This window comes from Protopterus annectens, chromosome 11.part0 (genome assembly GCF_019279795.1).
Source record: "Protopterus annectens isolate FY-2018-M chromosome 11.part0, PAN1.0, whole genome shotgun sequence".
Taxonomy (NCBI): domain Eukaryota; kingdom Metazoa; phylum Chordata; order Ceratodontiformes; family Protopteridae; genus Protopterus; species Protopterus annectens.
Window position 1 is genome coordinate 157,164,611 of NC_056745.1, and position 25,846 is coordinate 157,190,456.

Genomic DNA, 25,846 nt, shown 5'->3' on the forward strand with positions numbered 1-25,846 from the left:
AGAATACTTCATAGCTCAGAACAACATCTCCTGACTATTCTCAAACCTAAGTCCAACATAGGAAAAAAACTCTATAGCTGTTACCCTGCTGAGAACTGGAATAAACTACCTTTAGACATCCGATGTATCAGATCCAAATCCCAATTCAGAAAGGCTGGAAAAATTCACTTAAAGGGAAATAATGTCTGTGCTGTCTTCCCCCTGACTGACTTCTCTCTGTAAAGGACCCTGTTCTCTCTTTCTTGCTCTACCTTTCTCCTAATCTCGCTCTTTATTGCATCACTGTTACCCATTCTTTCCTTCGTCCCTGCTTCTGTTCTGTACTTTACAAATTCTTTCATACTTGGCTATCTCTTCTACTATTCTCAGACAATCTTATTTGTCCTGGTATGTAGCTTTTCAAAAGCTAAGGGTCTATCTGTATTATTTCTTGTTTCTCTCCTCTGTATTCTCCTCATGCTGCTATATATATTCCAATTGCCATGTATGATAACTTCTATTGTTTATGTCTATGTAAATTTTTGTATTACTATGTGTTAGATTAATTGAACTTTTTTTGTGGAGCCTTTCTCCCTGGGTCTCCAATGAAAAAGAGCTCTGTCCCAGTTGCACTAACCCGGTTAACAAATGTCAAATAAATAAATAAATCATGCAATGAAACAAGATTCTTAATTGCCAAGAAACAAAACAAAAACAATTGCCTTTAAAATGCTGTACCTAAATTTGAAGTGTACTCTGTCAACATATAATTTAATTTAAATTAACCTCAAGATTGAGACTCCTGGGATGAAGTGTATATAATATATATATATATATATATATATATATATATATATATATATAGATCTATATAATATATATATATATAGAGAGAGAGATGTATACACACAAATTTCTGTACTAATGCAACCATTCTGTATTTCTCCTATCCATTTTCCTTTAATGTGCACACACACACACACACACACTGCACATGCACGCACACGCACACACACACACACACACACACACACACACACACACACACACACATATACATGGACACATGCACACATACACTGTGACCATTAGCCTACAGTTACTTTGCATATCTCATTCATTCGAAATAAAAACTAGTATGTATTGAAAAACAATGACAGTGGCATACAGCAAAAAAGAAAACAGGTATTCTGATTTATTGTTTGCTTAGAAACTGCTTTATTAATATCTTTAACATTGACTGTGGTTTCCAAAAGTTCATAGCCTCATTTTTTATAACAAGTAAATTCCAAATGTAAGTTGTTGTTACACATGGTGACACACACATACACACACACACACACACACACACACACACACACATATACATGGACACATGCACACATACACTGTGACCATTAGCCTACAGTTACTTTGCATATCTCATTCATTCGAAATAAAAACTAGTATGTATTGAAAAACAATGACAGTGGCATACAGCAAAAAAGAAAACAGGTATTCTGATTTATTGTTTGCTTAGAGAACTGCTTTATTAATATCTTTAACATTGACTGTGGTTTCCAAAAGTTCATAGCCTCATTTTTTATAACAAGTAAATTCCAAATGTAAGTTGTTGTTACACATGGTGACACACACACACACACACACACACACACACACACACACACACATATACATGGACACATGCACACATACACTGTGACCATTAGCCTACAGTTACTTTGCATATCTCATTCATTCGAAATAAAAACTAGTATGTATTGAAAAACAATGACAGTGGCATACAGCAAAAAAGAAAACAGGTATTCTGATTTATTGTTTGCTTAGAGAACTGCTTTATTAATATCTTTAACATTGACTGTGGCTTCCAAAAGTTCATAGCCTCATTTTTTATAACAAGTAAATTCCAAATGTAAGTTGTTGTTACACATGGTGACATGATTGCAAAATAGCACATCATTTATGTGATCTTTAAATTTTATTGTTTTGTGCATTTGGTAAATGATGACTTTTATAACTTTAGTTAAAGAACACCCTTCTTGACAAACTCTGCCTCGACCAAGGGCCACCTGAAGTCAATGTTCCAATATTGTATCCATGTCATGATGGAGCAACTCAGGTATGTTTTGTTCAGATTTAAGTCACTACTTTGCTCTTTTCTGTTTCACATAACTCGTACAAAAGGTATTATCTTCAGCTGGATATTCTTAAGGTAAATCTAAAGCAGGTCATTGGTGATGTTGATCGTGCTTTACTTATCTGTCACTGCTGTACCTCTTTTTATAAGTGCACACTTTTATATGATGGTTCCTGCTTGCAACTGTTTCACCTGCCAAGCCCCTACTTACACTTATCAAGAGAAGCAGAACTTGTCAGAGATATGGGATGCATGGCTAGGCTTAAAGATGGCCCCTGTGATCATTAGCCTAGTAAACATTTACCTATGAACCTAGAAATAGATCAGCACCTAATTACAACCTGCAACAAGATACTTATAAAGTATCCCCTTACACCTAGGAAAGCCTGGCATTAACTTCCTTAAAATATATCTTGTTATGTATACTTATGGTATAAAAAAATTAGAGGAAGCCCTGCCAAGTACCCATCCCTCAAACATATCTGTAGCTTCCCTTAGGCCTGCTTCTGGTTTTACAGCTTATGGGCAAAGGGCAATAACGCATGTACTCCACAGGCTTTAAGTGACACCACATTACTCAAGGTGATTTTTTGTGATCTACAAAAAAGGCAATCAGTGCAAACCAGCATAATTCCTGTCTCGGCCAAACACAGTGCAAACTGAAGGGTCTGAGTCAAAATGAAGCCTTGAAATGAAAGTGTAAGGAAAAAACAGGAAACAGTAGCTAAATGAAGTAATGCCACTAACACAGCAGGTCAAATGAATGTTTGGAATAAAATGACTGCTATTCATCTTCCAAGTTTCCTTCTACATTAACAGTTAAAAAATGAATATATGAGAAAATATAGCCCTCAAAATAATCCATATTTCAAAATTAATTAAATATTCATTCAGCTGGTGTTTGACGAGAGTTCATTTAAATTTGGTCCATTAGCACTTAATAAGATATTGTTGGAGCTGTCATTAAACACTGTTTGTTCATAGAGCTATAGGTGGTTACTAAGCTATCGGCCCAAGAGCCACATGAAGCCTAGCCAAGCTTACCCCCAAATTACCAAAATACTGCTGACAAGTGTCAATATCACAAGGAATTTTACAAGTTACGACATGAGCTTGTGCACATCAAACATTTACACACTGCCAATGTCCATTAGGAAAAGAGGTACCAAACCAGAGGTAAATTTGCAATTTCTAATCCAGTGGTCCAAGTTACATTTAAATATGGTTAGGGATGATCTTTGCTTCATATTAATGGGAAGCCTGATCCAGAGAAGGGTTAATCTTTGAGACACATACTTGTTCCTCCAACATGTTCTGTTTATGTCACAGACGAGGTTAAGGTCCTTAAAATGGGAATCTCTGATGCTTTTTTTTTGCAGCTATACAGCAACTCCATCAGTGTGGGATCAGAGGATGCTTTGTAGGCTAGGCATAAATCATTTCACAGCAGTCTGTAGGAGACAGAGTAAAGGGATAGGGTTTTGAGACAGTCCTCATAGGACTTGTTGGTTACTCCCTATATTTTTTTTGTGAATAACGTCTATTGTCTCTCAAGCTTTCCAAATGACTGGTCATGTACATTCCAAAGAGTGTGTTATACTAAATGACTGGTCTGGTGATAGCTGAGGACAGTGGAACAATGACTTGGACCTGGATGTCATGCCCTCATTTATAAGATGGGCAACATAGAACGATTTTCTCACCACAGTAGACACACTGTGGTCAAAGGTCTGGTTACTGTCAACATATATTCCTAGATCCCCGACACTAGGTCTACTTATAGGGGTATATTATTAGTGTGGTAACTTCCAGGGATGGCAAGGTCTGGTTACTGTCAACATATATTCCCAGATCCCTGAGCACTGGGTCTACTTATAGGGGTATATTATTAGTGTGGTAACTCCCAGGGATGGCCATCTTTTCAAGGGATACTATTATGTATTTTTTCTCATTGAGTTTTAGTCCATGGCTGTGGTACCAGTTGTTTGTCGGCATCAGGCCCTTTTGAAGGGTATATGTGTCTTTAGGGTTTTTTCAATGACCATGCCTACTTTGCAATTATCTGCAAACTTGGTCAGTCAGAGGCCCTTGATGTTTGCCTTGACCTCAGAGAAGGAGATGGCAAAAAAGGAGAGGCCCTGGCACCAATCCCTGTGGGAATCTGCTAGTGACTGGCCTGTTTGTGGAAGTGAATTCCCCTATCCTAATTTCTTGTGTTCTGTCGGTTAGCCAACTGGCTATCCATTGCTTTACATATGGGTTTATGCCTAATTTTGTAAGTTTATCTACAATACCCGACTGACATATTGTGTCAGACACCTTGGCCAGGTCAGGGTAGTCAGTGTGCACTGTTTTCCCATTGTCAATAGCTTTAGTGATATTCTGAAAGAAGTCCACCAGGTTATGTAGAGATGACCTGCCATTGACAATCCTGAACTGGGTAGGATTAAGATTCTGTAGGCTTTCTATGTCATTGTTTCATTCTTTTCATGGCCTTTCATATCAGACTAGTCAGACTTATTGTATCAGACTAGTCAGACTTATTGGTCTGTAGTTCATTGGGTCCATGGAAGGGCATCCTTTGTGTAGAGGGATAACAGCTGCAGTTCTCCATTTGTTTGGCACAAAGCCTGTATAAAAGCTATGGTTAAACAAAGATTTTAGCAGGCCTGACAGGTCACATTTCATGCTATTCAAGAGACATCCTTACATATTATTAGGTTCTATTGAAGCAGTGTTCTTGGCCTTAGAGAGTGGAGTGAGGACTTGCTCCCTAGTGATGCCTGGCGATGAAATTGTGAGGGGTATTTCCTGGGAGAAGGGTGACTAGGGAAATAAAGGTAAAATTGGAGCTAAGTATATCCGTCAGCAGATTTGCTATGTCCTCTGGCTCTGTATAACTGGTTCGTTTCACCATTAGTTCAGTACATCATTGGGTGTTGCCTTCAAGGTCATCGACATAACGGAAGAAAGCCTTATGGTTGTCCTTAACTTGGGAGGCTATTTTTTATCTCAGATTTGGCTTTGGTGGATTTGATTAATCACTGGAGTTGCTTTTTCAGATGGATGATGAAGGATTATTTCACCTTGCTGGGTAACACTCATCTTGTTTTTGGACATGATTTTTTTTTTTTTTTTTTTTTTTTTTTTTTTTGTTATTCATACTGGAATTCTACCAGAGCAGTTTCTTTCTGGAGGCTGTTTATGTTTATTTTAGACAGGTACAGCTGTCTCATTGTAGCTGTTTACATGATTCTACAGGGTTTCTGTGAACAATTCTGCATAGACAGCTATGTTCTCAGGGTTTGGGAGGCTTGGAAATTCGCTGTACTGTTGCTTAGTAGGAGATAGTTAACCTTGGAATAGTTTTTTTAAATGTTCTGGGGTTAGCTGAGGTCCCAGGTTTAACCGTTATTTCAAAGGAAACATCTTTGTGGTCTGACCTGAGCAATGAGGGCATATGCTAGGGACTGTGCATTGTTCCCCAATGTTTGTGAGGACCAGGCCAATAACATTTGCTTCCTAGTGAGCATGCAGACTAGCTGTCCCAGATTATTTGTATTAACATAGTCCAGGAACATCTGTGCCCACTTGTTTTAGGTTGTGTATGATTCCCAGTTAATGCTGAGGTGGTTAAAGTCATCCATGGATATTGTGTTGGGTTGTATGTGACATTTGTTTCCATTGATCTTTTTTTTTCACACAAAGGGAATCAGTTAAACATTTACTCTATTTTTGCATGTTTATTAGTGTCCTTGTATATAACTATTATCTATGTATGTATATATGAAAAAATATATATTGTATATATGAAATAAGGAATACTGGCATCTGGCATTCAGTACATGAAATATCTTGTACTGTAAGCCTGCAAGGATTATAAAGATACTTACCTAATCCACAAGTAAAAAAGTATTTCATGTCACAAAAGGCACCTCCGTGTACTCCATTTAACCATTTTTGTGTGTGTGTTGTTAGGTTGGTGTAGTGTTTCTCGTTTAGTTCAGTGGGCTGTGTTAACCACCACAGTCTCCAATAAATACTGCTTTGGGAAGTGCGAGTATGTTTTGACGAATGTAGTGCCTTGTGAGTCATTCATTATTTTTGTGCTCAGGTATTATTTGTAAATACTTTTTCTGCAGTGTAAATTCATTCCTTAATGTTGTATTTCTGTGCAGAAATTGTTATCATAGGATTTATTAGTTTCATAATTTACTACTCTTTAACTAATTTAGACTAGGGCCTGTTTTATTTATAATGTTTGCTGATTGACTACTTATGGTCATTGTTTTATTTAACTTTTTATTATAACAATATTGCTTCTAGGGCTAGTTTTAGGTGGGTGGCATTGTTTTTGAGAGATCTAAATCTGTATTTTATGCGTGCAGTGTGTGAAGTTTTCATTTTTATTTTACTTTGAGGTGCAAGGGAATTTATTTCTAAATCATCTTTAGGAAAGTTAAATTAACACATCTAATACATTCAACCAAATAACAGTAAAATATACAATACACACACACGCACACGCAAACACACACACACACACATACACAAACACATACATATATATATATATATATATATATATATATATATATATATATATATACATACATATAGTACATACATAGGGCAGCACAGTAGAGCAGTGAAAAGCATTGTCACCTCACAGCAAGATGTTCCCCAGTTCAGTTCTCGAAAGGGGTGCCTTCTGTGTGGAGTCTGCATGTCCTCTCTGTGTTTGTGTGGGTTTTCTCTGGGTGCTCCACTTTCATTCCACATTCCAAAGACATACAGTAGGTGGATTGGACATTCTAAAGTGGACATAAGTGTGAATGTGTATGTGCATGTGTGGTGTGGAATAACTACTCTGGCAAGACAAGCCACCTGGCGGTGTAAACCTTGACTCTAGATAACTCTCACTGTTGAAATGACACTCTGACTCCATGTGCAAAAAATGGGAAAAATTGGTTGTGGATTGATGGACAAAATACATACATAACACCAGGAATACCAAACATTTATTCATAAACATTTGTGACCCAAAAACACAAGTATAAAACTCCCCCCAGCATCATGCATCATCGGCCTGTCACCCATATCATTCCACTGCATTAAAGCATTTAATACTATCCTTCTGTACCAACTCATCCACTCCTAGACACAGCCCTTCATTTTCCATCCATACCTCCACCCCTCTTAATTTTTTCACCCAGTGATACTAACCACCCCTCTTATCTTTTCTATTTTGCCCTTCCAAAAAACTCATCTTTGCCTTAACCTCTCCTTCCACCTACCTTCCCTCCCTCTATGAACCAAGTGCCTCCTTCACTACTTCATTATCTCCAGCTTTACCTCCTCAATGAGTTGACGTCTCTAGCTTCTAGCTACCACTAACTTCAACCACCCAGCTGTGAGCTGCATCACTACCTTCTCCCAGTTCCACCACCTCTCTTGCACTCTAAAATGTAATATAACCAATTATTTCTACCTCTCTTCTGTATATCCCTTTCAAAATATTCCTCTTGCCACCATCTTGGCACTATCTCATAAAAATCCCCATATATGCAAATTCTTAGTACTTCCCTGCCTGTCCCCTCCAAAACATCACTATCTTATGATTCCTGATCCTGTAATCTCTGCAGAGCTTTGTACCATCTTTGGACTTATCCTAAGTGCAAATTATGCTTTTGGCCCACTCTTCTTGATTGTCCCACAACTGCATATCATCCCAAATGCCTTTTTAGGCTATATATCGCTTTGCTTCTCCAAACTGTGTAGGAAGAGTTCCATCCATCTCCCTGCCTCTTCATTACCAAGTCCTTAACTATATAGCAGAAATTCTCCTTTTCAGACTTCCTTCCCAAGCAAACTGTCTCTCCAGTACTGATGTCCTTTTCTACTCCCCCACCTGACCCATCATACTTCCTCAACTTTTGCATAACTTCCCACTGTATCAACAAGTCACCTTCCTCTAATGAAAACCTGGCTTTTACCTCCTCAAAACTACACACTATTGTCTCCTTATCTGATGTCCACAAATCCTCCACCAGTCTCAAACCACTTTCCCATCACTTCAGCATTTTTACTCTAAACTCTTTCCTCTTTCTACATTTCCCTTTTTCCACCTTCCAGCAAACTCAACGCACTAACCTTTTACTGCTCTCCACTTCTAACTCCTTACCTATACATTTACACAAACCCTTTAATCTGTATCCCTCACCTCCTTCCTCATCCCATACTTCTTCTCTTTGGCTTCTTCCTCCTCCTTCCACTCTTTCCACTTCATTAATTTGTTCTCCAAAAAACTAATTCTCTGGATCATATTTGCTACAAATGCATACCACTAGAAATCAAGTGTAGCTCCCACTCCTAGGTGCCCAGTGCATCTATCCTTTCTTTACTTATCCTACACATTTTACGCTCTCCACACATGGTTGTTACAAACCCTCTGAATAGAGCTTGTTACCAGTAAATACAGTACCAAATGGTACCAATTACAGCATCAGGACCGTCACCCTACTCAAAAGTAACCCACCTATCCGGCATTCTGCCTATCCAATCCCTTAAGTCATTCCAGTTCATATTTCTGCTTGGATGAAAACACTGTCTAACTCCAACATACTCCCCCACTCCTTTTGAGTAGGGTAGCTTTAATGAAGTTACACCCCAACTACCACCAATTTTGATAACTACAGGTTTCTTAGGATAACAGTGCAACCTTGAATTCTTCCTAAAATCATTACATTTCTCTAATAACTGAGACAATGTTCATCACATATCCTTTAACAGTAGGTTTCCTATGTCCCTGTTTATGAAGTCCATGGTGATGTGTTCCATCACTTTGCAAATGATATTGGTAAGGCTGAAAGCTCTACATTTGACTGGGTCTCCAGTGAGGTCTCTCTTATGGAGAAGAACTAATACAGCAGATTTCCAGGCTTCTGGTATCTATCCAGTGAAGAAGCAGTGAAGAAGCTGTGGTTGAATACTTTAAGGAGAAGGTTTTACAAGGGCATACCGCTCAACATGACAGTCCTCAAAATCAAAGCAATGACCATCAGACATCTTCACTTTATTGGAAATTATTTACTTGGAAATATTTCCATAGATCTTTCATGATGCCCTCATATGGTTGCAATAATAAAGTATCAAACGTTAATTGTTAGAGATGTGGTGATAATATAGATGCAGACTGGTTCCAAATATCTCCTTATTGGAATGAGTTTAAAAGTCTTTCTCAAGTGTTGTGGTCGGATAAATGTATAATAATGAATTCATTAATACTGTTTAATGCTCCAGTTCCAGAAGTTATTCCAAGAACACAAGTGTCTCTTCTATGGTTGATTTTAGCAGTTGCAAGAAATGTTATTACATTAAATTGGAGATTTAAAAATATCATATCATTTTCAGAATTTATATTTTTAGCTAAAAGTGAGTGCAAAACAGAATTGTTAACCATTAAGTTGAGAACACCGAATATTATGCATCAGTATATTGCATGGAAAAAATTAAGTAATTTTCTTGAAAAATATTAATGATATATTTGTTTATTTTAAACATAAACCTTGATATGGTCTAAGGTAAATAGTTTTTGACTAATATGTTTTAATAAATTGTTTGTTTTATCTTACTGTGATTACTGAAATTTTTTAATAAAAAAGTTTTTTTTCTCACAGGTATCGGAAAACTACAAACATAAAAACATAAAAAAACCCGTTGTGTCAATAAAGAGAAAGGAACACATGAAATCCAAAAAATAAAACCAAGATTTATTGTGAAAACAATTTAAGTGCTTTTGTTTGTCACAGTTTCGGTTGAACTTCTTCAGAAATGAACCTTGAAGGTAGTGTTAAAAGTGAAAAATAAATCCTCCCACTGCTAAGGTGAAACTGCCGAGCAAAGACAACAAAAACAGTAAAAAACAACAGCAGAGGTATCACCCAGGCTGAATGCTATAAACCAAGTGACTGTTGAGATAAGGCTAGAAACGCTGTCCACAAAAAGCAGCTCAGATTTCGGTTTAAAACAAGTTTTAATGTCTCCAAAGTTAAAAATAAAATAATAAATGTCCCTTAACGTTGAAGGTAATGTTAGAGCAGACGCACTTCTTGGCCTTAACGGTAGCCTAAATGTTAAATGCATGATTAAATGGAACACGTAGGAAGTGACATCAAATTCTTCTTAACATCCAGCTTTTGTTAACCTGAACATTACTTTTAAGGTTCATTTCTGAAGAAGTTTGACCAAAACTGTAACAAATAAAAGCACTTAAATTGTTTTCACAATAAATCTTGGTTTTGTTTTTTGGATTTCATGTGTTTCTTCCTCCTTATTGACCGAAAAGTTTTTATATATACATAGATATATATACACACACACACACACACACATATATATATATATATATATATATATATATATATATATATATATATATATATATATATATATATATATATATATATGTACACAGACACAGACACACATACATGGTTTGGGTCTGTAAGAAAAAACATTCATAAGATCAAATGCTCTTACATGCTTGTGGTCAGTACTAAGTGTTGTAGTTGTTAAACTACCCTTACTCAGGAAGTCTGTACCTTTACTCAGTTCTGCTGTTACAACATTCATTTACTGCACATGAGGTTTACATCTAGCATAACAATGAAAGTTATATATATCTATACCAAAAATGTAACTTCAGCTACAGCATCAGGTCTGCAAGAATAGAAGAAGCAAAGTCCTGATACAAAAGAAAAAGTCTCAATCTTTATAGTGTCTTTCATGCCTGCATCAGCAGTTTAGAGAATTTGTCAGAATAATAACTCTTTCCTTTGAAGCTGTTTGCTGACAGATTGTTTTCCATATTTTAAACATTCTGTCCTGAAGAATAACTCCTCTGTCCTTGGCTTATCTTGCATGCCCTGTTGACGAGACACAGATGCATACTACAGTTCATCTTGACCTGCTTGTAGATAATAAATTTTACAAAGCTGCATAGTTTATAAGAGATAACATATTTTACTTCTGATTCTTATTAACAATGAATGCCATGCTAAATAGTTTGCCAAGTCAGCTAGCTGAGTTCAAACTGAGTGCACTCTACAAACCTAAAATGCAGAACATTATTTCACATTTTCAGAGAAAATACACAGAAATCCATTTTAACCTGTTCATATCTCTAATAGTAGTGCTCCCTGGGTGGTGTAAACTGCAGCGAATGCTTGCTACAAAGGTAGCAAGTAGTTTTCTATACTTTAAAAGAAAAAAAAGGTCTGTTTCTTTCACCCTCCAGTAAAATATGAGTAAGGAGGGTTGTGGGAAGACACAGAAACAGTATCTGATTGAATCCTGCATTTTAGGAGCCCCAGGAACATAATTGTGAACTTTTTTTTTTTGTAATTGCCCATCAGCTAAATAGGGGCATGGTTGGGGTATAAGCAGAAACAGGATTTGGTTGGCTGGATGGCTTCTGCATTTCTGGAGCACCAGTCACTAGGTCACACATTTGTTTATTTTTTTCACTTGAAGAGCTGGGGGGGGGCCTAGTTCATGGGACCTGCACAGGGTGTTAGTTGAATCAGTTACACTTCTGTTGACATGCTTCTGCACATGCTGTAAGGTTATTACTCAGACTGTGCAAGTTTTAACACAGCATTTTTGCAGGGGAGCAACCCACTGCATCCCCCACAACACCGATAATTATTTATTCCGCCTTTGAGACCACACAGTCCAAGGGAAAAGAACATTCTACAACCCAGGAGATTGTTAGATCACTCACAACTGTTAACTTGTTTTGACAACAAAACAAACATCTATTTAAATTTCAGTCAACTACATCCACATAACCTATATAAATTTATTTCTTATTTATTTGCATTTGTTCACTGGATTTGTCCATCTGAGCTGATAACCCCTTTTTCAACAGAGACCTGAGGAGAAAAGCTCCAACACATATTAATTTTAATATAGGAATTGACAGTTATAAAGTATAATACATCTGAGATATATACAGAAAAATAAATTTATGATATGTAAAGAAAAATAAATTTTTGTTAATAAGGCACAGTTGTGGTATAATATAACATGAACAAACATCTAAGATTTCAATTGTTGATATAAAAGCAAAGATAGTATTACTGTGCATAGGTTAAATATGGCCTAGTAGTTATTTAAAAGCTGCAGTTTAGAGATATCGTAGTTCAGGAATATCTAGTAGGAGACCGGGTAGTGGGTTATACTAGGATAGGTAGCCAGATTATGATGGATAACTATATTGGCAAGTCCATTGAGATTTCAGGAATTATTTTGTGGCAGATTAAATTCCTTAGTTTTGGTGAGGGCCCTAATGTCAAGTGGAAGTTCATTCCAAGATATGGCTGGATTATAGCTGCACAAGTTGCAGCCTATTTTGTTCTTAGGTTCATAGGTAGGACAGAAAGACAATTTAGAAAGAGAATATACTCCCATATGTATAGTATTAAAACCAAGGATACTAAGAATGCCCTTTACAGGCATATCAATAGGGAAGGGGAGGAACATCACTTTAAGTTTGTAATATTAGAAACTATCAGAGTGGATCCTAGGGGAGGTAATATAAATAATATAAAAAATGTTATAGCATACAAAGAATACTGGTGGCAACTTTTCACGGATGCTATGACACCACCAGGTATTAATGATTATATATCGGTCAAACCTGTGTTAATATTGAAGAGCTAATTTCAACAGTGTTTTGTATGTAATTACTATTAGTCACTATTTTATTTGTATATACGAACAATTGAGGAAAACTCTGTGTATAGTATTTTATTACATTTTAAATATTTTAATATTTTAAATATTTCAAGCAGAGTTTTTCTGTTATTAAGTTGAATGAAGGTAATAATTGTAAATTGTAGCTTTAAGATTCACCAAATTTGGCACCAAGACCTGTGTATTTAAATGAAGCAGATGAGTTTAATCTGTTTGTTCTGATGAAGCTCGCTTAGGCGAGTGAAAGCGCTTAACTATTTACTTTTGTTCGTTTTAAATAAAATTTATAATACGACTTCAGCGATTCCAGTGGATTAACAGCAGTTTTCATTTACTTTGCTGTTTTAGTTGGCAAGTGGCAGTTTGCATTTTGCATTTTTTGGTTCTGGTTTCAGTTGCACAAAATACTATTTCTGGTGGTTCTTAGGTTCATGGATTTGTGGTAGGTCTTGGTTAGAGGTTCTGAGGGTTCTGGGAGGAGTATAGATGGAGATTATAGTAAATAGGTTGGGGCAGAAAGCTGGTTCATATAATATGGAATGGATAATTTGAAACTGAAAGAGGAAAGGCTGATGGGGAAATTCAAGCCATTTCAAGTTTTTTTAGTGAGAGACAGGGTGAGATTTATAATTTAGATTTGCTGCAAATCTGGCCACTCTGTTGTAGGTAAATTCTAATTTAGTTAGAAGAGATGAGTTTAGGTTTGTGAGGATTTGGGAGCTATATAATAAGCTTGGTAAAAAATAAGCATGGGCAAGGGATATTTTTGCTTTGTTGGTGAAGAACTTCTTGTTTTTGTATAAATGGCCAAGTTTTTGGTGGGTTTTCCTAATGCAAGTGTTTACATGTAGATCAAATTTTAGTTGGTCATCAATTATGAAACCTAGAAGTTTACTTGAAGGTTCAACAGTGATAGGTGTGCTGTCTAAAGAAAGTATGGAGAATGTGGATTTTAGGTTGTTTGAGTTTTTATGTATTTATTTATTTGATTTATGTATTTTTGACTTTGAAATAGTTTTTTTTTGTTTGCATTTTCATACTTTTTTATGGAGACACAAGCACATGGAGTGATTTTTTTTTAAGGTATAGCCTCACCCCTGACCCTCATAGGCTGAAATGCAAACCTTTCTACCATTCCTTTTGGGTGGTTAAAAGGAGAGACACCAAATGTTCTTTACATTATATATAGAGCAAAAAACAAGAACCGATTCACTTTTAATGTGAATAGGAGGTATATATACACCACACTTAGATATGTTAATATTTAGCACCCGTTTTTAGGTTAACAATGATATTTATTGATGTAGGTTTTCCCAGCAGGCTTATTATAAGGTAGCAAAGTACACTGGTGGGCTTTTGGAGCCTTCTGATTTAGCCGCCAGGCTTTGTACACAGACCAATGGCTTTTGGTGAGAATGGTGAGCATTTGCACCCATCATGTTTTTTTGTCAAGAGGTTGGCTTGTGTTTTTTATGTTTTAATTGTTCTCAATAGGGGGAAAGGCAATGATTTTTAACTAATAAAATAAAAACCCTCCAGCCCTATTTTTCTTAAGATATGGTTATTTTACTTACCGAAGGCACCAAAACTGATTTCAACCACCCCAACCCTCACACAGTTATATCCCACAGAGATGTTTTTGATTTGCGACGCTATTGTTCTTTGACTGGATTTAAAGTTTTAAGCAGCCCCCATTTTCTGTTTTTTGACTCACCAAGATCTCCCTACAATAAGCGCTTTTCCTTCCACCTTTTGTTGTTTCTTTTTATATAAACTGCATGACTACCTCATTAGCCCTGGTACTAGATTAGGATACTTTTTAGATTCTAGAGCATCTTTTCACATTCTTTCTTGTTTTCTTATTTACCGTGATCTACAACAGTTACCTGGAGCCACCTCGTTTCATTTATGAGCAGTTTTACACCAAATTGAACCTCTGATCTGCTTGAGTTTTAGCCTTAGACAATCCCTATGGGCATTAATTGAATACAGATGGTTTATGTTATTTAGCAAAAATAGGTGCATTTTTATGGGTGATTTTCATGTTAATTGGGCACCAATAAAGATTAAATACATGAAGCTTAAGTACAAGACAATAGTTTAACTTTTCCATCCTACACAAAGACAACATCACCCCTTGCTTATATTGGCTGACACCAATTTCCCCCCTCCAATCAGGAGCACTCCAGGCTCATACCTTTGTACCCAATCAAAACTAATTGTTTTTATAATGCGGAATTAGTTACTTGAAGATTTTGTATAAATACATGTGTTTCAACTGGTTTGTTAATAAATGCGCTCATGTATCATGAAATAAAGTGAACGAAATAAAGTTGTTTTTAGACCACAAACTATTTATTGCAGCAGTTGCTTCAGAAATTAAGTAAAGCTCTGACTTGGATTATTTCTACTTGTTGCTACTTCCATGCTATTGTGGATCCAGATTTTAGATCACACAGCTTTTTAACATTTAGTTTTTTACAGGTGGACCGGGAATGTAGCAAGGACATCTTCAAGGGGTTGTTTCATAACTAGAAACGTTTCTTGCGTTTTGGTACTTTAACTTTTGGGGGGAAAAAGTAATAGTTTTTTTTTTTTAGGATTTACTATAAGCTGTTTTTTTGGAGAGCCAAGTTTCAACAGATTTTAAGGAAGACTGAGTAAGTGACATGAGTTCTGTGGGAGTGTCTGCAACAGAGATAAGTGTAGAGTCATCAGCGTATTGGACCAGTGATGACTGATTGCAAAAAGTGTAGAGTTGATTACTGAAAATATTGAAGAGTAATGGACCTAGAATAGAACCTTGGGGTACACCTATATTAACAGACATTAAATATGTCAAGAATCTAAATGGCAATGCTCAGATCTGCTCTGAGCTAAAACAGAATGGCATTAAATATACTGATCCCAAGGATATTGCCAATATCCTGGCAGATCGATTCAGTGCCAACTTCACCCCCTAAATGGCCCATCTCAATACTGGAAGATTGCCAAATTCCGGTAATAACGGCCACACAGGTAAAAAATGCACTCTCCAAAGCTAAGAATACAGCATCCATGGGACAAGATGACATCCCGGGCTGTGTACTACATGAACTACAATATGAACTGACACCTCACCTAAGTGTCATGTTTAATCATAGCCTCACCTCAGGTTTCATGCCCACTGAGTGGTGCAGAGCTACAGTTATCCCACTCCACAAGGGGGGATCCACCTTGGATCCCGGAAACTACCGTCCCATCAGTTTGACAAGCCTTATCTGCAAGGCCATGGAGCGTATTATCATGGAACTTATAAGCAAAAACATTGGCAACCTTCAAACACTGGACCCCACCCAGTTTGGGTTTGTCAAGGGCCGATCTTGTCTCCTGAACCTGATTGACTTCTTTGAATCAGACTCCAGAGCCATGGACAAGGGTAAGGTGGTCCACACAGCTTATCTAGACCTTGCCAAGGCCTTTGACACCATCCCCCACTCTGGAATCATAGATAAACTTACTAAGATGGGCATTAATCCCTACGTCACCCAATGGGTTGCTAACTGGCTTACTGATAGAAACCATACTGTAAAAGTAGCCAACTCCAAATCCAGCTCCAGACAAGTGACAAGTGGAGTACCTCAGGGTTCAGTCCTGGGACCACTCTTGTTTGGCATCTACTTCTCTGAAGTACAGACCAACACTAAGGGACTCTGGCTAACAAAGTTTGCAGATGACTGCAAACTGGGAGCCATTATTGAATCCCCAAATGATGTGGACACTCTACAAAAGGGCCTTACAGAAACAGATGTTTGGTCCCAGAGCCATGGGCTCAAGCTCAATGCCAAGAAATGTATAGTTATCCCCTTTGGGAAAAAACATGTATCCGTGAATTACCATATAGGTGGCAGTACACTAAACACCAATAGTGTGATAAGAGACTTAGGGACACAGGTGGACAGTGGTCTCACCTTCGATAACCACATCACCACAACAGTCAGGAAATCCTTCTATGTGGCACACCTCATCACTAAGGGCTTTTCACCCAGAAAAAAGGAGGTCATTGTCCCACTGTACTCATCCCTCATTAGACCCATTATAGAATACAATGCCCCATTTGGTATGCACCTCTCAAGACATCTGCAACAACTGGAAAGGCTGCAGAAATACCTCACTAAAAGAATCACAGGCCTAAAGCAGATGCCCTACGCTGACCGCCTTAAAAAACTCCAGCTATACTCTGTCGCATATCGTCTACTGAGAGGCGATCTCTGCTTAACATACAAGGCCATATCAAACCCAGAGCTGCTGGACATGCTACACTTAAAGAAATCCCAATCCCTCAGAGGCACACACTCCAGGGATCTAAACCTTGTCATCACAATAAACAAAACATGCTGGAGGGATAGGTTCCTAACCCAGAGACTCCTCAGACTCTGGAATAGATTGCCCATACATGTCAAGCAGAGTGCCTCTTTGGCCTTCTTCAAAAGGAAACTTGACGATTGGATGGGAGAAAGGAAATTCACCCCGGGGATCACATCAGTTGCCCTGCTAGACAGGGGTCCAGGGAAGTAAATAGTGTGGGAAGAAATAGCCAGGGAATTGTTATGGCTAGGCTTGTATAGGCCTTAGGGCTGATAGCCTAGTACCAACCTATGAACCTATGAAGGGGGGAGAGCAGAGAGCCACTTTACTGATGGTTGTTGATCAGAGAGATAGCTACAAAACCAGGAAATAGGTGAGGTAGAGAAATTGAGGTTAGTTAATTTGTTCAGAAGGAGAGGGTGGGAGACTGTATCAAAAGCCTTTGAAAGATCGAGGCATAAGCAGGAGACAAGTTTGCTGTTATCTCTGGCTATAGAAACAGTGGTGATAAAGGATAGAAGGGCAGTAGTGGTACTGTAGTTAGGACAAAAGCCATGTTCTGTGGAGGTGAGTAGATTCTCTTGCAATAGGTATTGCATGGCTTGTGTGTGTATGCATTTTTCTAAATTTTTTGAGAGGGTGAGAGGATAACAATAGGTCTGAAATTAGAGATTTCTGTGGAGTTGCCTCCTTTATGTATTGGTAGAGTGTAGAATTCTTTCCAGATGGAGGGAACTTTAGATTCAGAGATGAAATGATTTATTAGGATAGTTACAGGAATATCCAGAGTATTTGCTGCTACTTGTAGGAAGTAGGGAGGAATCTTGTCGGCAGATGTGAAGCAGGTCTTTAATTTGCAAAGTAGGGATTTAATGTAGTTGGCAGGTACAAGGTTTAGGGAAAAAGTTGTAGTGGAGTATAGAGTAGGAGAAGGATGAGGAGAGAGTACAGTGCTGGTAGATGAAAGGTCAGCGGGTAGCATCTTCTTAATGGATTCATTAAAATGGGAATTGAAAATAGCTGCAGCTTCTTGTGGTATATTAGCTGGGCAGGGGATGGGGTTTCCAGGATGGAGAATTTGGTTAACTGCATGCCAAAATTTGGAAGGATTTGATTTTTGTGCAGTTGGTGCGTTATTATAGAATTCTTTTTGTCTTTATTTATTTGTTTTTTGTCAGATTTCTAAGTTCCTTATATTTTTGCAGGTAGATGGGTAGCTTGGTTTTTAGCCATGTTTTCCACATCTTATCCCTAGATTTCATCAAATTTTGGGTAGCGTTTGTTAACCAAGGAGATATATTAGATTTTATTTGTACTGTATGGATAGGAGCCAGTGAGTTAAGAATACTTAGGAATGTTGAGTTAAATGAGTGTACTGCCTCATCTAGTGGGATTTGGGTTAGAAAAGACCAGTTCATTTTAAAGAGGAGGGAATAAAAATGTCCGAGGTGGAAGTTTGATAACCTGTGACATGTAATATATCTATGTGGGCTAGGGGAGTGTGAACTGAATCTGAGAAATTTTATGGGAGACTGACCACATAGGGAGTCAAGTAGGATTATAGGGTTGTGCTATTTAAGTGGGTTGGAGACTAATATCCAATCAATGAGAGAGCTAGAGTCGTGAGGTTTGTTTGTATACGTGGGTGTTGGGATAAGTTGTGTAAAGCAGAGCAAGCTAATAGATTAACTAGAGTTTGGTAACCTGAAGGATAACCAATTTATGTTTACATCACCGAGGAGGAGGATTTCATTTTGTATGTGTTGTGTGAGGTAAGTGAGAATATTTTCCAGTAAGGGGATATTGTCCCCTGGGGAATATAGACTGCTACTACAGTGATTGTAATATGACTGTCAAGTATAAGGTTGGCAGTCAGGATTTCAGCAGGCAGAAAGGATAGGTTTAGTTTGTCTAGAGGAGTAAGAGTAAGGTGACTGGAGTAGGCAATAGTCACTCCTCCCCCTTTTTTTCTTTTGGCGGTCAAATTGTAGTATATTACATCCAGGAGGGAGAATGTCTCTGTCTGGAATTTGAGGCTTTAGCTACGTTTCTGTGAGGGTGATAATGTCTGGGGAGTGATTTCTTACCCAGGCATGGAATTTACTGATCTTATTAAGAACACTTCTGATATTCATAGAGTAAAAAGATAGTGGTGGAGTAGAGTTGTAGGTTGAAGAAGAGGAGGTTGGACCATTAGGATGGATATTACCTGATAGTAATAGAGTTACTGAGAGTAATAAAGTTATTGAGTTTATACATATATATATATATATATATATATATATATATATACACACACACACACACACACACACACACACACACACACACACACACACACACATACATACACACACACACACACACACACACACACACACACACACACACATATATATATATATATATATATATATATATATATATATATATATATATATATATATATATATATATATATATAAACCAGTTTGGTCAACACTTAGTATGCTCAACAGTTATGTGATAAAGGATTATCAGAAGCAACAAAAACTGTGTGTGTGTGTGTGTGTGTGTGTGTGTGTGTGTGTGTGTGTGTGTGTGTGTGTGTGTGTGTGTGTGTGTGTGTGTGTGTGTGTGTGTGTGTGTGTGTGTGTGTGTGTGTGTGTGTGTGTGTGTGTGTGTCTGTGCAGCTCAATGAAAAACTCAGAAAATGCAAAAGAAACTCATGCAGTGTAGTCAGAATCAAACAAGCACACTGTCTTTAAACCGATTTAGGTAATAAATTCACAACAACAGTACCTACAAAGGAAACCATTCTGTAGTGAAAAACCACGCTGCTGAGCATTGATAGAAAAAGACAGGATTTGTAGCAACACACTCCCATAAACCAGTTTGTGTATTAAATTTACAACAACAGTACCTTCCAAGAAAAACCTCTTATAGTGGAAAAACAGACTGCAGAGTGTTGGAAAAACAAGGCTGGAGTTGTAGAAACAGCTTTATTTTATTTGGAATAAAAAAACATGGTTTAGCGCTTTCATCCCTGTAAGCAGTAATGGGACTTCTTGAGGACCAAGGTTAGTTAAAAATGCACAGTTTAAGTATCTGAAAAGACTGCCAAGTGATATTTAAAGCCACCAATAAGATAGAATAACTTTACATGGATAATAAGTCTGAGTTAAAACTACTAATTAAAACTTCCTGTGAGATCTGCTGCAGTCTGAACCAGACTTGGAAGTAAACTGATAAAGCTTGTGCAGATACACTGTTAAAAATTCAAATATCTAAGATTGCAATTACTTATATAATCAATTAAAAAAATAAATAAGTGCAGTAAGTAGTACATAGGTTCATAGTTGTGTACTAGGCTAATGGCCCTGGGGCCTTTACATGCCTAGCCATAGGATTACCCTGGTATCGTGCCACCCGACTTTAGTTCACAGTACCTCTGTCAAGTAGAGCCACTGGAGTTATCCCCGGGGTGAATTTTCTATTTCTCATCCATTCATCAAGATTTCTCTTGAAGAGGGTCAGCGAGGTGCTCTGCTTGACATGTATGGGAAGTCTATTCCATAGCATGGGCAGTCTCTGGGTTATGAACCTGTCCCTCCAGCGTGTTCTGTTGATTGTGGTAATGAGGTTGAGGTCTCTGGAGTGTGTGGTGTGGAGGGATTGGGATTTCTTTAGATGTAGCATTTCTAACAGAGCTGGTTCAGACATAGCTTTGTAAGAAAAACAGAGATCACCTCTAAGTAGGCAATATGAGACAGAGAATAGCTGGAGTTTTTTTGAGTCTGTCTATATAGGAAAAGTGTTTAAGGCCTAGGTGCCTCTTTGTGAGGTACTTTTGTGGCCTCTCCAGTTGTTGCAGGTGTCTAGTGAGGTACATGCCAAATGGGGCATTGTACTCGATGACTGGCCTAATGAGGGATGTGTCGAGGGAGACAATGACCTCTTTCTTCCTGGATGCAAAACCCTTAGTAATGGGATGTGCCACATAGAAGGACTTTCTGACCACAGTGGCAACGTGGTGGTTAAAAGAGAGGTTGTTGTTAACCTGTGTTCCCAGATCTCTTATAATGCCTTCTGTGTTCAGTGGACTACCATCAATGTGGTAAGTCATGGGAACTGGGTTTTTCCCAAAGGGGATGACAACACATTTTTTGGCATTGAGCTTAAGGCCATGGTTCTGACACCAGTCGTTGGTCTCAGTGAGGCCATTCTGTATGATGTCAACATCACTTGGGGAGTTAATAATACCTACAAAACACACAAAGCATCAGGATAGAAAATGTTTTACTGATGTGTTTGCTACACGTTTTATTCAGGTACATAGTAGCTCAGTAGAACTTTCTTTTTCAGTGTGTTGGCAAAACCCAATTCTCATGACAGGGAGGTGGACACTAGTAATTGTTAATGTTGGAGTCCAAGCATATAATAAACTTCAGGACACTACATCCCAAAGGTTTAAATATGGAATTAGATACCAATATTTACAATACGTAAACTGACATTGTCAGTTGTATGGTTGAAAATCTCACATTTTATTAATGGAAATGGAATGTTGTTGTCATTGTCTCATTTTAATATCAGAAATAGGTTGGATTCATCTCAGTAAATTTAAAATCATGTATAAAAAATGTTATGCATAGTTAATACATGGGCAATGTAAAACGTGTGATGGGCACTTTAAATTATTGATTGGACATTGAAGGACAGCTAATTGAATGTATTAAGTATGATGTATATAAGAATGCTGCTTGATTTAACAATTTATTCTTTGAAGGCGTAAGCTGAGGTACCAAACACATCAGTAAAACTTTTTCTATCCTGATGTTTTGTGTGTTTTGTGGATTATTTGGAGGCGCTTGTGTGTTTTGAGTTAATAATACCTCCCAGCTTGCAATCGTTTGTGAACTATGTCAGCCAGACTCCCTTCATGTTGGCCTGGACTTCAGAGAAGTAGATACCAAACAGGAGAGGACGCAGGACCAAACCCTGTGGGACTCCACCCATGACTAGTCAGCAGTCTGACGTGGAGTCAGCTCCTTTCACACTGTGGGTTCTATCTGTGAGCCAGTTTGCAACCCACCTAGTGAAATAGGGGTTGATGCCTAGCTTAGTGAGTTTTTCTGTAATTCCTGATTGGGAAATGGTATCAAAGGCCTTGGCCAGATCAAGGTAGGCTGTATGAACCACCTTGCCTTTATCCACAGCTCTGGTGACTGACTCAAAGAAGTCGACCAAGTTGAGCAGGCATGCTCTACCCTTCATGAAACCAGACTGTGTGGTTTCCAGAGTTTGGAGATTCCCTATATCCTTGTTTATTAGGTCCATGATGATGCGTTCCATAGCTTTGCATATCATGCTGATTAGGCTAATGGGGCGATAGTTCTCAAGGACTGTAGGCACTCCTCCTTTGTGGAGAGGGATGACTGTTGCAGTGTGCCATTCAGTAGGGACAAAGCCTGAGGTGAGGCTGTGACTGACTAGGGCACACAGGTGAGATGCCAGTTTACTCTGTAGTTCATGTAGAACACAGCCAGGGATATTGTCAGGTTCCATAGAAGCTGTATTCTTGGCCTTGGACAGTGTTGTTTTAATCTGTGCAGCAGTAATACTGGGTGCCTGGCAATCTACTGTTATTGTGAATAACAATTTGCGGGGGAGTAGAGTTGGCACTGAATCTGTCAGCCAGTATATTGGCAATATCTGTTGGCTAGGTATTGGAGGTACCATTGTGCAGTAGCTCAGAGAAAATCTGGGTTTTGCCGTGGAGATTCTTTACATAACTATAAAAGGCCTTGTGGTTGTCTTTACTATCTGCAATTCTGTTTTCATAGCTAGCTTTAGAGGATTTGAGGAGGGATCTCAACTTTTTGTTGAGGCTAATAAGGGAGTTTTTCCAGTCTTGGGACTTCACCTTATTCCGCATCAGTTTCCTCCTGTTGCAGAGTTTGTTTGTGGCAGGGGACTACCAGATTGGCTTCCTTTTTTGGAGAAGAGCATCTTGGTTCTATTGGGTATGGCGAGATCCATGCATTTGTGTACCTGTTCGTACAGTGCATTGGTGTATGATTCGGCGGTCATGCAACTATTCACCATTTGCATGGGTGCCATGAAGTTAGCCACCTCTGTTTTTAGGAGCCCAAAGTTAGCTTTGGAGAAGTTTTTCATGGTGGTTACCTTTGCAGGGGGGGGTGGGGGGGGTGGATGTGGATTTCCAAGGTGATTATTTTGTGGTCGGATCTAACCAGGGAGGAGCTGACTATTGGTGTAGAGCAACATTCGTCCATGTTACTAATGACCAGGTCAAGGATGTTGCTACCTCTAGTGGGAATAAGAATGATCTGGTCCAGGGCATTGGAATTAATGAACTCCAGGAAACATTGGGCAAGTGTATTGGTACATGAGTAGTTTTTCTAGTTAATGGAGGAGTAGCTGAAGTCGCCTAGTATGAGAGTATTAGGTTGGCCCCTAATATTCTCCAGGGTGCTTAGGAACGTGGAGTGTGAGTCTTGGGACATGGTTGGGGACCTATAGCAGGCTACGATCTAAATCATTGTCTTACCCAATGTTGGCTGCACCTGAAGTATCTCTGATGCGTTATGTTGGGCTACCAGTCTGGAGGTGTGTGCATCCTTTATGAATATGGAAACACCACCGCCTTTGGAGCTTCAGTCCAAGTTCTGGGGCTAAAAGGTGTGGAAAGAGTTACAGCCTGGTAGTGTAGGGGTGTTTTCTGCTGCCTTGAACCAGGTCTCTGTTACAGCACAAATGTCAATGTTCTCCATTTTAAGGAGTGCTTTGAGCGCGTGTATTTTTCTAGCTTTGAGCAGCATGACCCTCAGATTGCATTTGTTTGTAGCTGCTGCAGTGGTCATTTGGTCTTTGGAATATCACCTAAAAAGACACTATAGGGGTGGCAAGAACCTTGACAGATGCAGGCCATCTCTGCCAAAGCATCGAGGTCTGTCAATCATGTCATCCCAGGCAGACAGATACTGGATCCCCTTAGAATGACACCAGAAACTTAGCCAATTGTTGAAATCAGTCATTTTCTGCTTGTACTGTGGTATCATTCTGGGTGATGGTAGGATGCTGCTCAGGGCTAGGGTCATACCCACCTGGGCTACATAATTCGAAATCTCCTCCATGTCTCTTTTCATGTAGTCCAGGGAGGTACATCTCAGGTCATTCATACCCACATGTACAATGACTGAATCATATTTGTACCTGTTGTTGAGGGACCTGAGTACATACATTATGTGGCTGATCCTGGCACGTAACAGGCAGTTGACTTGTTACTTTCTCCTTATTCAACCTAGTGAGGGGGACATTAGTGTGCCTCCCTATTGAGTCGCCTATGACTAGTGTGTTGGACATGCTGTTTTGCCTTAGGGGTTTTGTGTGAGTGGCAGACTGTTTAGGAGAGTTATGTGTCTCGTGACTAGTGTTGTGTTCTGGTGGTTGAGTACATTTCTGCCATGGAGATCTCTGCTGTTTGAGTAGATTTTTATTGAGAGCCTCCATGAAAGTGGGTGTGTGATTTGTGTTTTTTATGTGAAGGCAGTGCTGGTGTGTGTTCTGGAGGGCTATGTGTACCATGTGGTGTGGTGCAATTGTTCACCTTCTCTTAACCAGCTATTCTGGTCTTGGTTGGAGAACGCATGACTTCCAATTTGGATATATAAGTGCATCTCTCGCAAGTATGAGTGTTGGGAGGTAAAAGGAGAGGGTTGTTGGTGTACATGAAGCAGTTGCTACATTGCCTCAGGATGCCCAATTTCACCAGGTTAATAGGAGAAAGCACAGGGAACTGACCTTTAGACATGCCTGGAGGGGTGGGCATTAATAGTAAGTACTGGATCTGTTTCCTTGTAGAACATTTAGTGCTGGTAGCCCTTTTGTGTGCTACAATAATTGCAACAAGAAGTCTGGTAAAGTGCTAGACTAATAAGCTAGTAAAAGTGCAGGAGAGGAGAGAAAGTACAGTTGTGTACACTTACCATAAATGTAGATGTTCGAGTGTATTCACTGTTGCAGTCATTACATTTCGGTTATCTGCTTTCAGGTATCCCTCAGTTGGCCTGATTAACAAAGTCTTGGGTTCTGCGTCGGTTGCTCTCCCTTCTTCCATGACGTCAGGTCGTCAGGGGTATACAACATGCAGCCGACGCCATTACATCAGTTTTTCTTGCCCCAGATGCCAGGTACCCTCCTAATGGGAAGCAATTAAATATAAAACTACAAAGATATACCTCCAACAAAAAAGCAAATACACCAAAAAGGCTTTTAAGCATAGTAAAGGAAAGTAGAGGTATAGCCAAAAGAAGTTAGGGGGCTGGAGGGGAGGGTAGCCAGGACTGCAATAGTGAATACACTCGAACATCTACATTTATGGTAAGTGTACACAACTATACCATGTTCTTTGTGTTTCACTTTTGCAGTCATTACATTTAGGTAGATTCCCAAAGCTATGGTTGGGAGGAAGAGTTTAAATAGCACTAGGGCCAGCTATAAGGCCCTGCAAGACTGCAGTGGCAAAGCCAGCTCTGGATTTAGAGAAAATTGGCAAATGATAATGCTTGGTGAAAGTATGCACAGAACTCCAGGTAGCAGCTTCTAGGATGTCCCTGATAG

General features: G+C 38.7%; 1 protein-coding gene across 1 annotated transcript in view; it reads left to right on the forward strand.

Moving 5' to 3' along the window:
- Positions 1-25,846, forward strand: part of GALNT8 (polypeptide N-acetylgalactosaminyltransferase 8) — a 406,113-nt gene that overhangs the window by 314,540 nt on the left and 65,727 nt on the right. Inside the window, exon 9 of the mRNA XM_044087557.1 lies at positions 2,003-2,098. Within this exon, the coding sequence (XP_043943492.1) occupies positions 2,003-2,098 (96 nt within the window). The remainder of the gene's footprint in view (positions 1-2,002; positions 2,099-25,846) is intronic.